This window comes from Pleurodeles waltl, chromosome 3_1 (assembly GCF_031143425.1).
Source record: "Pleurodeles waltl isolate 20211129_DDA chromosome 3_1, aPleWal1.hap1.20221129, whole genome shotgun sequence".
Classification (NCBI taxonomy): domain Eukaryota; kingdom Metazoa; phylum Chordata; class Amphibia; order Caudata; family Salamandridae; genus Pleurodeles; species Pleurodeles waltl.
The window spans coordinates 601,401,527-601,413,612 of NC_090440.1; the positions used below are offsets into that span (position 1 = coordinate 601,401,527).

The 12,086-nt window shown below is 42.2% G+C and overlaps 1 protein-coding gene across 1 annotated transcript in view; it reads right to left on the minus strand.

Moving 5' to 3' along the window:
• Positions 1-12,086, minus strand: part of LRP5 (LDL receptor related protein 5) — a 397,037-nt gene that overhangs the window by 221,340 nt on the left and 163,611 nt on the right. Inside the window, exons 6-7 of the mRNA XM_069223040.1 lie at positions 9,543-9,939; positions 6,461-6,632 (exon numbers count right to left, since the gene is read on the minus strand). Coding sequence (XP_069079141.1) covers positions 6,461-6,632; positions 9,543-9,939 — 569 coding nt within the window. The remainder of the gene's footprint in view (positions 1-6,460; positions 6,633-9,542; positions 9,940-12,086) is intronic.

The following is a 12,086-nucleotide window of genomic DNA, read 5'->3' on the forward strand; positions in this document are numbered from 1 at the left end:
GCCTCATTCTCAAGTGCCTCTAAAGCCACATGGAAACACAGCCACGAAGTTATTCTCTCGGTAAAAACAGTGGATTTTCTACAAACATTTGAAGGCGGACACCCATTTTTGAATGTATAATGTCTATAAACTTACTGAGTTTTGGTATTTGGACGAGGGTCCATTTTTGTCCTCTCTTCCCGTGGTCTAGCCTGGTCAAGAAGAAGCAGAGATGTCAAGGCAGTCACTACCATGTAGTGATTGCCATAATGCTGGACTACCAGGAGGTAATGTCAGATAGAACTGCAGGAAGCGCCCAGCAGATTAGAAGGCAATGCTCGGCTGGCAGGGATTGCAACCTGGAGCAGCAGAGGTAGAGACAGATTCATGGAGAGAGTCAAAATAGCTTTGTGAAGACCCTACCATGAGAAGTTGGGGCAGCTAAGTTAACAGAACGCGGGCTTCGAAGCTCGCAAGCTAGAGAGGCAGGGGATGCAAGCAAAGCTGCGGGAATGTCAGTTGTGGACAGCAAGAAGTGCTGATAGTTTGGATGAAATTCCGATCTAAAGCAATCTTGTAAATGGTACACAAGGAGGCGCTGCTGAGGAGAAGAATACAGGGTGTGGAGCAACATGGCTGTTGCAGGCCAGACTCAACCGCAGAAGGTCACGGAAACACCATCTGGAGCAAAAAAGGCTGCTACAAGATGGAGTGCAGCAGGCTCCCTCGATTGAGAATGGCAGAACACTCAGCCGAACAGAAGAGAGGGTTAGGACGCGGAGACTCAATGTCGTGATGAGCATTAGGCCATGACTAAACGGACAGTAGTAAAGCCGTGCATATGGTACTTTGCAGAGACAGAAGACACCCTTCAAATGGGGTGAGGTAAGTTGCGGGAAAACTCGTAATGTTTCAACCATGTCCCATGGCAAGGATTGGCACAGTGAGTCAGCTGTCATCATCTAGGAGTCCACTCTAACACCCTGCTTGTGAACATCCCTGGAGCGGGCTGCTGGGAGGCCTGCAGGGCTTGAAGCCTCAACGAGCCCTTGGCTTCTCCATCGATTAAGGCTTTCTCAACAAACCATTGGGAGCCAATGGGAGTAGAAATAGTTGTAAGGATTAAAGTGTTGTGTATGTAATTGTTATGGCTTGATTAAACGTGAAACCCGAGGGTGGTTTAAATGATGGAAAAGTATTGGATCTTTAGAACCTCAGTAACACCAGCACCGCTCTAACAATCGCCCCTGTGTGGGTATACTCGGCCCTCTCTGCCATGCGCTGAGCCAGGATAAGGTTGAAAAATATTTGATTATAACCACTAGGAGACACAGTTGGTGTCATAACTGCTGAAGTGCTGCACTTGAATACATCCTGAGGATTTCCTGCAGATAAATTGAGAACTGTTGCCCAAACACGAGTATTACATCCCACAGGAATCCGCACTGAGTTGAATGCCAGGCAGTTAGCAGCGTACACAAGATTTTTCTAAAGATCTGTTCTCTGGCAATCCAAAATTATTCCTTTGCATAAACAAACAGAAATATAATTTTAAGCAGAACCCTGTAAAACTCACCTTATTCAGTTATGACACCAAATATTCAGCCTGGTCCGACAAGGAACCGAGCACATGGCAATATCCTAGACCTACACAGAATCTATTAGGAAAATCCGCCCAGTGGTTGTGGTGAGCCCTGAAGAACAACTCCCTCGGTTTCCCCCTTTCCGGACTGCAATGTCTGCCACCAACCTCTCTCTCGGCTCTTCAGATCTCTATTACGTTCCCAGAAAAGATCATTTCTTGCAGCCTTCCTGGTTTGCTCGCCAGCAGTCCTGCGTCACAGCCCGATCTGCACGTCCTGTACTTAGTGTGATTTTTTAGGTGAATGCACAGATCTCTGCAAATGATCAATAAGTGAGATATACTCGTTTCCCAGCACGAGTAAGAGCTGCAGAGTAGGGGCAGCCTTCTGAAGGCAATGGCACATTTTATTCCAAGACAGAAACAGAGTTTTGTATGCTGTATACCTATGCTGAGGAGATTGTTGCAAGTTGTGCATGTCTATAAACAAAAGTCCATCAAGAGTGCGAAAAGGCAAAGATGTGATGGTCATTCACACTTTCTGTATAAGGTGCATGCAGATCCCTTGAATTTACTGTGCAAATCTAAAGGCATATAAATTCATACGTTGGGGTGCGAAACAGTGCACAGCTACGTCAACCTGTAAGAATAGATTAGAACAGGTGTAGGTTTTCACCCATTGGTCTGACTGAGTGTCAGTCACGGCTTGCTTCTTCCGACCACAGCACACAGCAGACTATAATTGGTCAGCCCACTTCAGCCAATTGTTCTTAACTCTGTGAGTGGCGGCGTACTGTGAAGCACAATGTCATCAGCCACAAAGAGATTAGCCCTATTTACTGCCTGGAACTTGTGGGCCCAATGTGTGTTCGTGTCTAAATAATAATTCTTTTTTTTAACTTTATTAAACTTTGTGAGGGATCGACAGCTCTCTTGACACTGCCCTTGCTGGCATATGCAGTGCAACGCATTATGCATTTCCAATGCTAACGTCATACCTTTTTTTTAATGGATGTTTCGTTCTTTTACAAAAGAGTCGCTGTGCGTGCCATCTGTGTATGCACATGCATGGGTGGCTAGCTTTGAACGCTTCTGTAAAAATTTTAAGATAAACATTCAAAATAGCCACCTCTAGCCAACCTCTCATCCACGGACATAAAACACACTCGGAGAAAGTTCTCCCTTTCGTTCACCCTTTCTGATAAAAAAAAACGCAGTCACTAATGGATACCTGTGAATGACACCGAAGCCCAGAGAGGGAAGTATGAACAGTGACATGACTAATTTAAGAACAAATTTGCATGTTGATGCCGCACGAGGCTCCACTGTCGTATGGTCGTTTACAAGTGTTTACATTCCGAGCACTGCTATAAAATCTAAAGAAACAGGGGGGTCTGAAGGCACATACAATTAGGCCATACCAGCATATCACTCTGTCTGCCTTCAAGTGGACAACCTCAAGGAATGATGTGCAAAAGAATTACGTTGGAGACAATCTGCATTCTGAAAATGTACGTATTTTACTAATTGTATTATTCCCTTGCCTAATTACAGTACCCAAAATCAGTGCCCCCCCCCCACCTTGCAGAACATGATGTGGAGCCACCAAGTCTTCCATTTGTCACAGATATCCATTCTCATTGGTTTGGGTGTGGAGCGGTTAGTGCTGAAGGGTTTAGGGCCCTTTGTAGGGCTGCACCCCACTAAGTTGCAGGGGCCTTTGTTACACCTCTGACACTAATGAACTGCATCTTTGGGCTAACATTTTTATTTCGAAAACGATATTCATCTAACTTTGTAATCCTTTTATATTAATATTCTACTAAAACACTGTCCATTGACTCAGACAAACAAAAGTGGAACACTGTTGCAGAAAACTCCAACTTTTCGACTCTTATTACCACATACAAGATAGGATAGGCAAGTTTAAATTCCTCTTTGGTAGAAAGACAGAAGAGGAAGTGAGCATTTTCCTGCGGAGCATGAGAGAAGATTAGACGGACGTTGCTCTTCCCAGAAAGAATACTGAATGCACAGAACCGCCTACCAGGATCAGCGGACAGAACTGATTGTAATACAAGAGCAAATACAGAGTTTGAGACTATGGTGTGGCTTAATTACCAAACAGCTCATATACCATTACAATGCTGAACGGTGGGGGTGAGGGGGAGGGGGGGTAGACTGTGAAACAGGAAGTATCATTTCACAGTACTGAAATGTATGGATTTGTAGTTTATGAGGGACATATCAAAAACGGAATCAAAGTGACCAATACCAAGTTCTGAAATGAGATCTGTTAATGGATATATTGACGTAAGGGAGGCAGATCACCAAAAAACCACATCTAACATTTTACGCCAAGATCTCCTGCAGCCTTTCCAATCCCTTCTCTTAAATCAGGCATCTATGCATGATGTATGAACGTATGTATTGTGCTACCGGTGGTGATGGTATCGCCATGCTGAGCATACCCCGGTCTCAATCATGCTGAAAAACTACCAAGAAGGTAGTTCTGTTAGTACTCATGACCACACGTGAGCAGAAAACTAGAGAAGGGGGTTACGAGTAGTTGCTAACCAAGCCTTTTATATCCAAGTTTTGAAGACCAGCACCACTAACCAGTAGTTTCACCAGACCAGTGCTTGAGGGAACAAATCTTAAATTCCACTGAGCATGCCACAGTCTCTTCTCTCACCTCTGCTGGAGTTTTGTAACTCTCCAGAATCTTCCACTAAATTCTTGAAGAGTACTTTCTTCAATTAATAAGAATTACAATTCATTCTCCTGCCCTTTTTTCTGGTTTATAGCAGGATTAATGCATTACTAGGTTCTTCCATCTCAGCTAGAAGCTGCACGGGGACTCCAAGCTGGAAATGCTCCAAACTCAGGCATGCTTTCGCCTACCTCTACCCTCTTCTGATAGAGTAAGAAGTCGGGATGGTAAAAGCCAGAAACAAAGTTACTGCAGTGTGCCAGGCCTCCATGTGGAAAGCCAGCACTGGAGAACGCCACCACGCAATGGCCAGCAAGTGATGCCAACTTCTTCCCCTATAGTCTTTGCAGGTGTAGTCTATAATTGGGTCTCATTTTGCACAAGGGCAGGACTGCACTAGGCAGCAAGAAACTGCTGCGTTCTTACAGGCACCATTTGCGCATATAAAGAGGAGAAAACTTCCATCCCTTCTTCCAACTGTATTTCTCCAAGTACATCTTTCTATATGTCAAACCTTCTTAATGTTATCAGGTGATTCCTAGTTACCAAGGATGCAATACTGCAGGCCTCGGCTTCTCTTATGTATTTTAGGTGTGTTAGTTCAATTACCCCAAGTAAAAAAAAGAGTAATAGGGTTACACCTCCCAGAATGTATTTGGTTGTACAACAGAAAACAAAGACTGAAGCACTGAGTCTTTGGTGACAAAGTCATTGGGTAATGTTATAACAGGCTTTGATTTACAAAAGCCTGGTCAACACGGTCTGTGTGCCACAACCTCCACGTGAATCGAGTAGGAATCATCATTACACGACTCACAAACAGGCCTCTGGATTCCCAGGCCTTATTAGTAGACATTTACCACTATTCAGGCGTGTACAAAGGGCTCACACAAAGCAGAACAGGATAAACTTTATGAAAAGGGAAGAACTTCGTTCAAATCGCTAATGAACATAAAAACGCAGTAACTGGGACTGCTTGATTAATATTTGCGACAAACGCAATGCAGAAGTGATACATTTGTCATTGGTAATCTGGATGGGTAAAACGCGAATGGAGCAAACAGATATTGCTAAGCAACGTTCCCTTTTAGGCCTGCACTGGAGACGTTTCAAAGAACCGTTTTATATGCAGCCCTTATGTAGGCTTCCCGCAGTAGTATCAGTTTGATGTAGCCTCAAAACCATCACAGGTGCTTCCATCACAATACAGGCCACGCTACGGTCCCTCTACGCCACGCGGCTGCGTGCCAGCAGGTAGATGCATGGCTCTTGTGAGGTGGTGAGAAGGGCTTCACGATTTTGGAGTGAGGAAAGGCATAACAAAATAATTTCAATCAGTAGAGAGAAAGGTTGAAATCTATCCAGTATCATTTATGTCAAACAGAAGGGCATAGACTACAAACAGTCGAGGAACAGAAGAATTACTACGAAGGAGGGAGAGGGGGGATGTTGGAATTTCTAGCTTTATGTTTAAAAAAAAAAAAAAAAAAAAAAAATCACACGCAGGAGAATTTCGGCAAAAATGCTGTACATCGCTGAAGTATAATGTTCGGTTGATAACATTACCAAGATAGCGTTAACGAACTTCACTTAGGCAAAGAGTTAAATACTATGCCTATCCTGTCTATGATTTTAACGAACAAGATTCCAACAGGTTTTGAGAGTAATGTCAGCTGATTTCCAATTCGAAATTCCATAAATGTTAGCAAAACATCTTAAAAAAACTGGGGAATTACTGAACAATTAAAAACCATGGGCATTATTGCTCTTTCATGTAAAATGCAAGGCTAGCAATAATCGTGAGACAGAATTTTCATCTCTGTTAGGTGAACTGGAATGTGAAACAGCCTACTGTAAAAAAAAATAATGATATAATATTAATGATATAAGAGTTTGAGTTGTTCTAACTGAACGCAAGCTAGGATTAGAGCACACTTTATCCCAGATCTCCTTCCATTTTCACAATGCTCAGACCACACTTTGGCCACACTGACTGCTCTAATGATGATTGAGAAAAACAAAATTGTCAAATACTTGACAAAAAGCATGAAATGGCACGCAGCATATTGATTCTGCATACTGGTCAAGAACAAACCCTAACAGATTGGGTTACTAGGCGGCCTATCCTTTTGTCAACAATAAGTAGACCAAATGAATTCACATGCAGGGCGAGTTAGTTGTCCTACCTCTATTTTGTCCGTTTTTGCATCTCCCCAGTAGAGTTTCCCTTCTTTTAGATCCAGAGCCAAGCCATTAGGCCACCCAAGGGAGGCGTTCACCAAGACTAGCCGATTGGAGCCATCCAGGTAAGCAGACTCAATCTTTGGACTCAGACCCCAGTCTGTCCAGTACATGTAGCTGCAAAAAAAATAAAAATGTTTGCTGTACTGTGAAACGTACATTGACAGCTCTGTACCTAAAGACATCACCTGATGATTAGAACGTATGCACGTATGACAAAGACAGTAAATCCCAATTAAATCAGAGACCTGCTGTTGGAGGGGAAGGAAGATATAGCAGCCGATCTCAGCTGTGTGTTAACCACCTGCAACCCAAGTCACCAACCACATGTTCCCAGATCTTACAGTAATTACACCTGGTATTCGGAAAACAATATGTCCTGTGATCCGGAATTTGATGGTCATACTTCTTCCATACAGATGCTAGTCTTTCCCCTTCAATTAATGCAACATTGTAGTATATCTTGCCTTCAGACACATATAGGCCTTGGAAAGTTGACCATCTCCTCCCACTCACTCTACAGAATTAGAATAACCAAGCTTTTTCAGCATCAGGGTTCGGCCCACCCTCCACTGGAAATGAAAACCTCTCTCAAACATAGATATCATGCAGGGCCAAGATTCAGGTGTACCAGTGGACTGTAGTACTTGCATATTCAATAATTATTTCAAACTTACAACTTAAAAAAGTTAGTGTCTTTCTACTACCGGAGTCAGACTCCATCTTATCATGTTAAATCAAACTCAAACATAACTGACATATGCCTCACGTTGACTAGTCCAACCACAATAATTTATGTAAAATGCTCTACCGAACACATAGGTTAGCTGCTTAATGAACAGAACCATAACAAACTTCAATAAAACATTAACACAAGGCTAAAAGCTATTTCCCTATCCGATGGGGAAATCTACCAAAGATTATTCAACCAAGATTTTTTAGGATAAGACAACCACCCATGCCCATTCTCGGACACAAAAACACAAATACAATCCAGATGCAGTTCACTGAAGCAATAAAGACAATGAAAACAGAAAACTGAGTTCAAATGGCATAAAACCACACTGTGGCGAAAGTAACTTAACATTCAATTGTAAGAAATACACAGAGATTGCATTGGTTCGAAAAAATACCATTCACAAATAATCTAAGTCTTAAGACCCACCATGCAAATGTTTAGAATGTTTAATAAACCACAATCATCCACATTAATCAAAAAATGTCCAACACTATGGCATCCGGAATGTAACAAACTCATGTATCTAAATAATCAAGAATATCACGACCAATTCTGCTACTCATAGTAAAACAACATACACTAGAAACAAAGTGACCCATTACATTTCAAAGTACCACAATCCAAAGTAGGCAAAGCTCTCTACTCTGCTGTTTCTCTCCTTGCAACACTATCAAAATTACAAACTCCATATTTAATAAACCACATTAAATATATATAGGTGCTCCACTTCTCTTGGAAGAAAGCCAAAAATCGCATATTCAATACAGTACTACTAATCAGATCAATTGTAAATGCCTTAGTCCCGAGCTGTATTATGTCCACCAAATAAAAAAATTAAGTAGCAACCCTGTTTAAACATTGGAGATGAGGACAATCAAGCCAAATACGGAACTTTTACCAGCTTATAAGAAACACAAGTCCCCACAAACGTGAAAGCAACTACTTCCTTTGAGCCTAGAACACTGGATCAGATTTTACTGGGCAGTAATTGTGCCTGATAAAACTGCATGCAGTAACAGCCAAACCTCATCCACCACACCAGACCTTATCACTAGTCCTTTCCTTCTCCTACTCCCAACACCCAACCCACACAGAATTCCATGTTTTTTTGTGCGGTAAATCAGTTCCACACCCTAATTCCATATTCCATAAGATGCAACTCTTAATTTCACCATAATGGTGCACCGTTACCACACTGTAACAAATTTTGCATCCAGATGTAGTAGCATGCCAGTACTGTGCAACTCAGAGTCCAAGAAGGAAAATTGTTAAAAGTCAGTCAGATCAATCTTCAAAGCACTATTGCATTCCTCGTCGTCGGTTCCATTAAAAGTCTCAGAAAATACTTCCCCATCCTACAACTACATCGGCCAATAAATAGGACACTTTGCATGCATGTAAACTAAAATAACGATACTCTTGACATTATGTTGATTTTGGACGGTCAATCATGAAACCACGAGCTATCGCTACTATATTAGGGTCAACTACAAAATTCTTAAAACTTATTTAAGGAAAAGAAACCATTAGGCATCATATGACCATACTCTACTTTGGTTTCTTCCAAAATCTAACATGCATACAAAGAAAACCGAACACTGAAGGCAGTCATACCAAAAACATGTATACTAAAAATAGCTGCATTAAAAAAAAACGCGTGCCAGTCAAAACAAAGCGGCCTGCACTTTTCGGTTCAAGGTCAAAACTGAGCGGTCACTTCTCCGTGCCTGTAAGAGATTACATTTGCACTGTGGGCTACACAGAGTCAACTAGATGGCACCACAGCTGGCGGAAGTTTAACTTCAGGAACACCTCCCGTGGCTATCACTTAGTTTTGTAGCTCTAGACACTCCATAGTACTTCACAAATATTTATTTCAGAAGATATACCTTTAGGCTGCTCTAGAAATTCAACCCTGCAAACAGTTACCGGACTCCACAAGAATGGACCATTGTGAATAAAATATAACTACAAAGGATACATTAAGAATACATTGCAAACACCAGTTATCCATTAAAAGTGCCCGAATTTAACATTGATGTGGAAAACCCGGTTGTGCCAGTTGATCAAAACAGGATGGATAACTAGCAGCAAGTAAATGGCAAGTTAATGTTATCCTTGGCCAAGTAATTCTGTTGAGTTAACTTTCCCCACTTGTTCGAGACTTCCCGTAATACTTTCTATCTATTGAGAAAAGCAATAGCTTAAGGCGTTTTTTCCCCACATTATAGCACCACTTCTAGTCCGACTTTTTGGAGAAAAAAAGAACTCCCAAAAATGCTACTTACCCACTCAAGGGATTCAAAACAATCGCCCGTGGTTCGTCAAGGTTTTCAGAAATCAAAATTTTCCTAGCTGTTCCATTCAGTCGTGTCACTTCAATTCGATCTGTCCCTGTATCTGTCCAGTAAAGGTTCCGAGCCACCCAATCCACTGCGATTCCATCAGGGTGGTTAATTTCAGTGGTCACTAGTGTCTGGGCACCGGTCCCATCTAGAGTCGCGCGACGAATGGCCTTCACTTCGTCGTCAGTCCAGTAGATGTAGCTCTCCACGGGGTCATAGTCAACGGCTATCGCATGTTTAATATCATCCAACTGCAAAATAATGTCCGTGAAGTCTGGCATATCCAGCGAGATGCGGCGCAAGTCTGTTCTCCTGGCAAGCAATAAGACCTCTGATGCACCTGAAAGAAAAAACACACCGAAAATGAAAATAAACGCTTGTATTTCCGAATTACAGTACTTCCGGTTACAAAATACGGCTTTTGTCTTTTATGTTATTATAAGACGCAGGTAGCATGACAGATTTCCAGGCTCTTGATCTCCCATGTCCTACGTCGCTACCTATAGTTTACTTGCTTCAAGGATCAAAACAATTATGGCAAGAAGTAACAACAAGCATTTGCAATGCAACTGGTCTCGCATTACATCGAGTTAGAGCTATTAGCGTTGTACACTCCTAACCAGACTTTTCTTGGCACGTTAAATGAAGAAAAAAAGAAAAAAAAAGAAATAAAAAGCGACATAAAGAGAAAAGGTAGTCCAGAAACTATTCGGAAAACATGGAGCCTAGTATGCTTCCAGTAGTTTACTGGTGCTCTCGAGGAGGGCTAAACACCGGAAAAGGCATGACTTATCCATGCCTTTCACGAATGAAAACAGGTGGATTTTAAAAGGCAAGCCCACGAACCAATGAAAGTGACTGACTTAACATGGGCTTGGTTACAATCTGATGCTAGAGTTTAGTCTGTGAAGACTGGAATAAAGATGCTGTCAGTGAATTAACTGGAACCAGAACAAGGTGATGCATGGAATACTTGAATTAATCTCAGCCACTGGCAATGGCTTGCAGCCGCGTTCCATCGTTTTTCACCCACCTTGCCATTCTTCACAAAACCCTGCCTAATGTATATCGGTACTGACCATGCTCCTCATGTGAGCAGTCCGCCCAAAGCTGCCAGACAAGTCAGCTTCGAAAGGGACCTCAAGTAACCATAGACCAGTTTAGCGCCTTGATTGTGGCTCGAGTCTTATGGTACAGCGAGCACGGGAACCACATCTGGGTATACTAATCAAAACGGCGACAACTGCAACGACAACAACGGGTTGGGTGGAATGCTTGAAATAATCTCAGCCTGTGGCACTCACTCAGCTGCATGAGGTGCAGGAACTGTTGGTGCTCTGAAGCCTAATAATCTTATTTTATTACGTTGAATAGCTAAATTACCACCTTTGTGCTCTCGACTCTCCAAGGGGAGTCTAGCTTTAGTTTATATTTACCTGATCAACTGTTTCACTGCACATGGCCACGGTAATGGTGCTATAAAACATTAAATATCTTTTTACATGTTTATTGTGATGTTAGTTGTACAGAATTCTATTTGTCTGTATTTAGCCATACCCTTAGCAAAAGACGCCAGACAGCTCCCCAGACATATTCCTGAGGTTACACCCTTTCAGGAGCCCTCCACACCTGCCTTTTCATTCCAGTTAAAGCATCAATTTTGAGGTTGTAAGGCTTACGGAAGGTTTTTTTCTTGCAGTAGCATGGCTGGACCAAGGCAGCAACACCAAGGACCCTGGTAGCAGAATGCCAACCCTGTGGAACATCTACAAGGAGAGGCACATTGTTTCCCCAAAAGACGTAAATGTTGGCATCCTCAGCAGGATTACAACTGATGCAGTATGGGAATAAGTTGAGGGAAAAAAAATAATGTTCAAGTCCCGACAGGCTGTTTGGATGCAAACAGGAAAGTATAAGTTCAACATAACAGGAGTTTGAAGGACGATTGACAAAAATGTTTGAAATCATTAGCATTATAAAGCAACTGTTCTTATAATTTCCAATGAGATTACGGCATCTTTGGAGCCACACTGTGATTTTTTTTTAGTAAATATTTAGTAGACCCAGGGGGAAAGTGCAATGTTGAAAGTACCATGATTTTCCCTTTAGGTGCCACATTGACTCTGGCAAAACTAACAGATCTCAGCTGTGAAATGAGAATGACGACCAAATGGATCTGCAAGTGCCTTATGTTGGCTTTACCATTCTATAATGTGGACCACCATGGGAGAATGGTAGAGTAAAATAGACAAAATGGCTGTCGGTGCAGCATCACACATGCATCCATGTAATTGTATTTACATAGCGCTAATAACCCTGACGAGGTGTCAAATCCATTTTCATGAGTAGCATGCTACCACCAGCAGCCATAATGGACTGGTTAAGCATTCCAAGAGGGCCACTGTGTTTGCACTTGCATTGTGATGCATGTGTCACAACACACCAGGAGTCATTTTTAGCTTGTGCGCTCGACCCTAAGAAGACGGG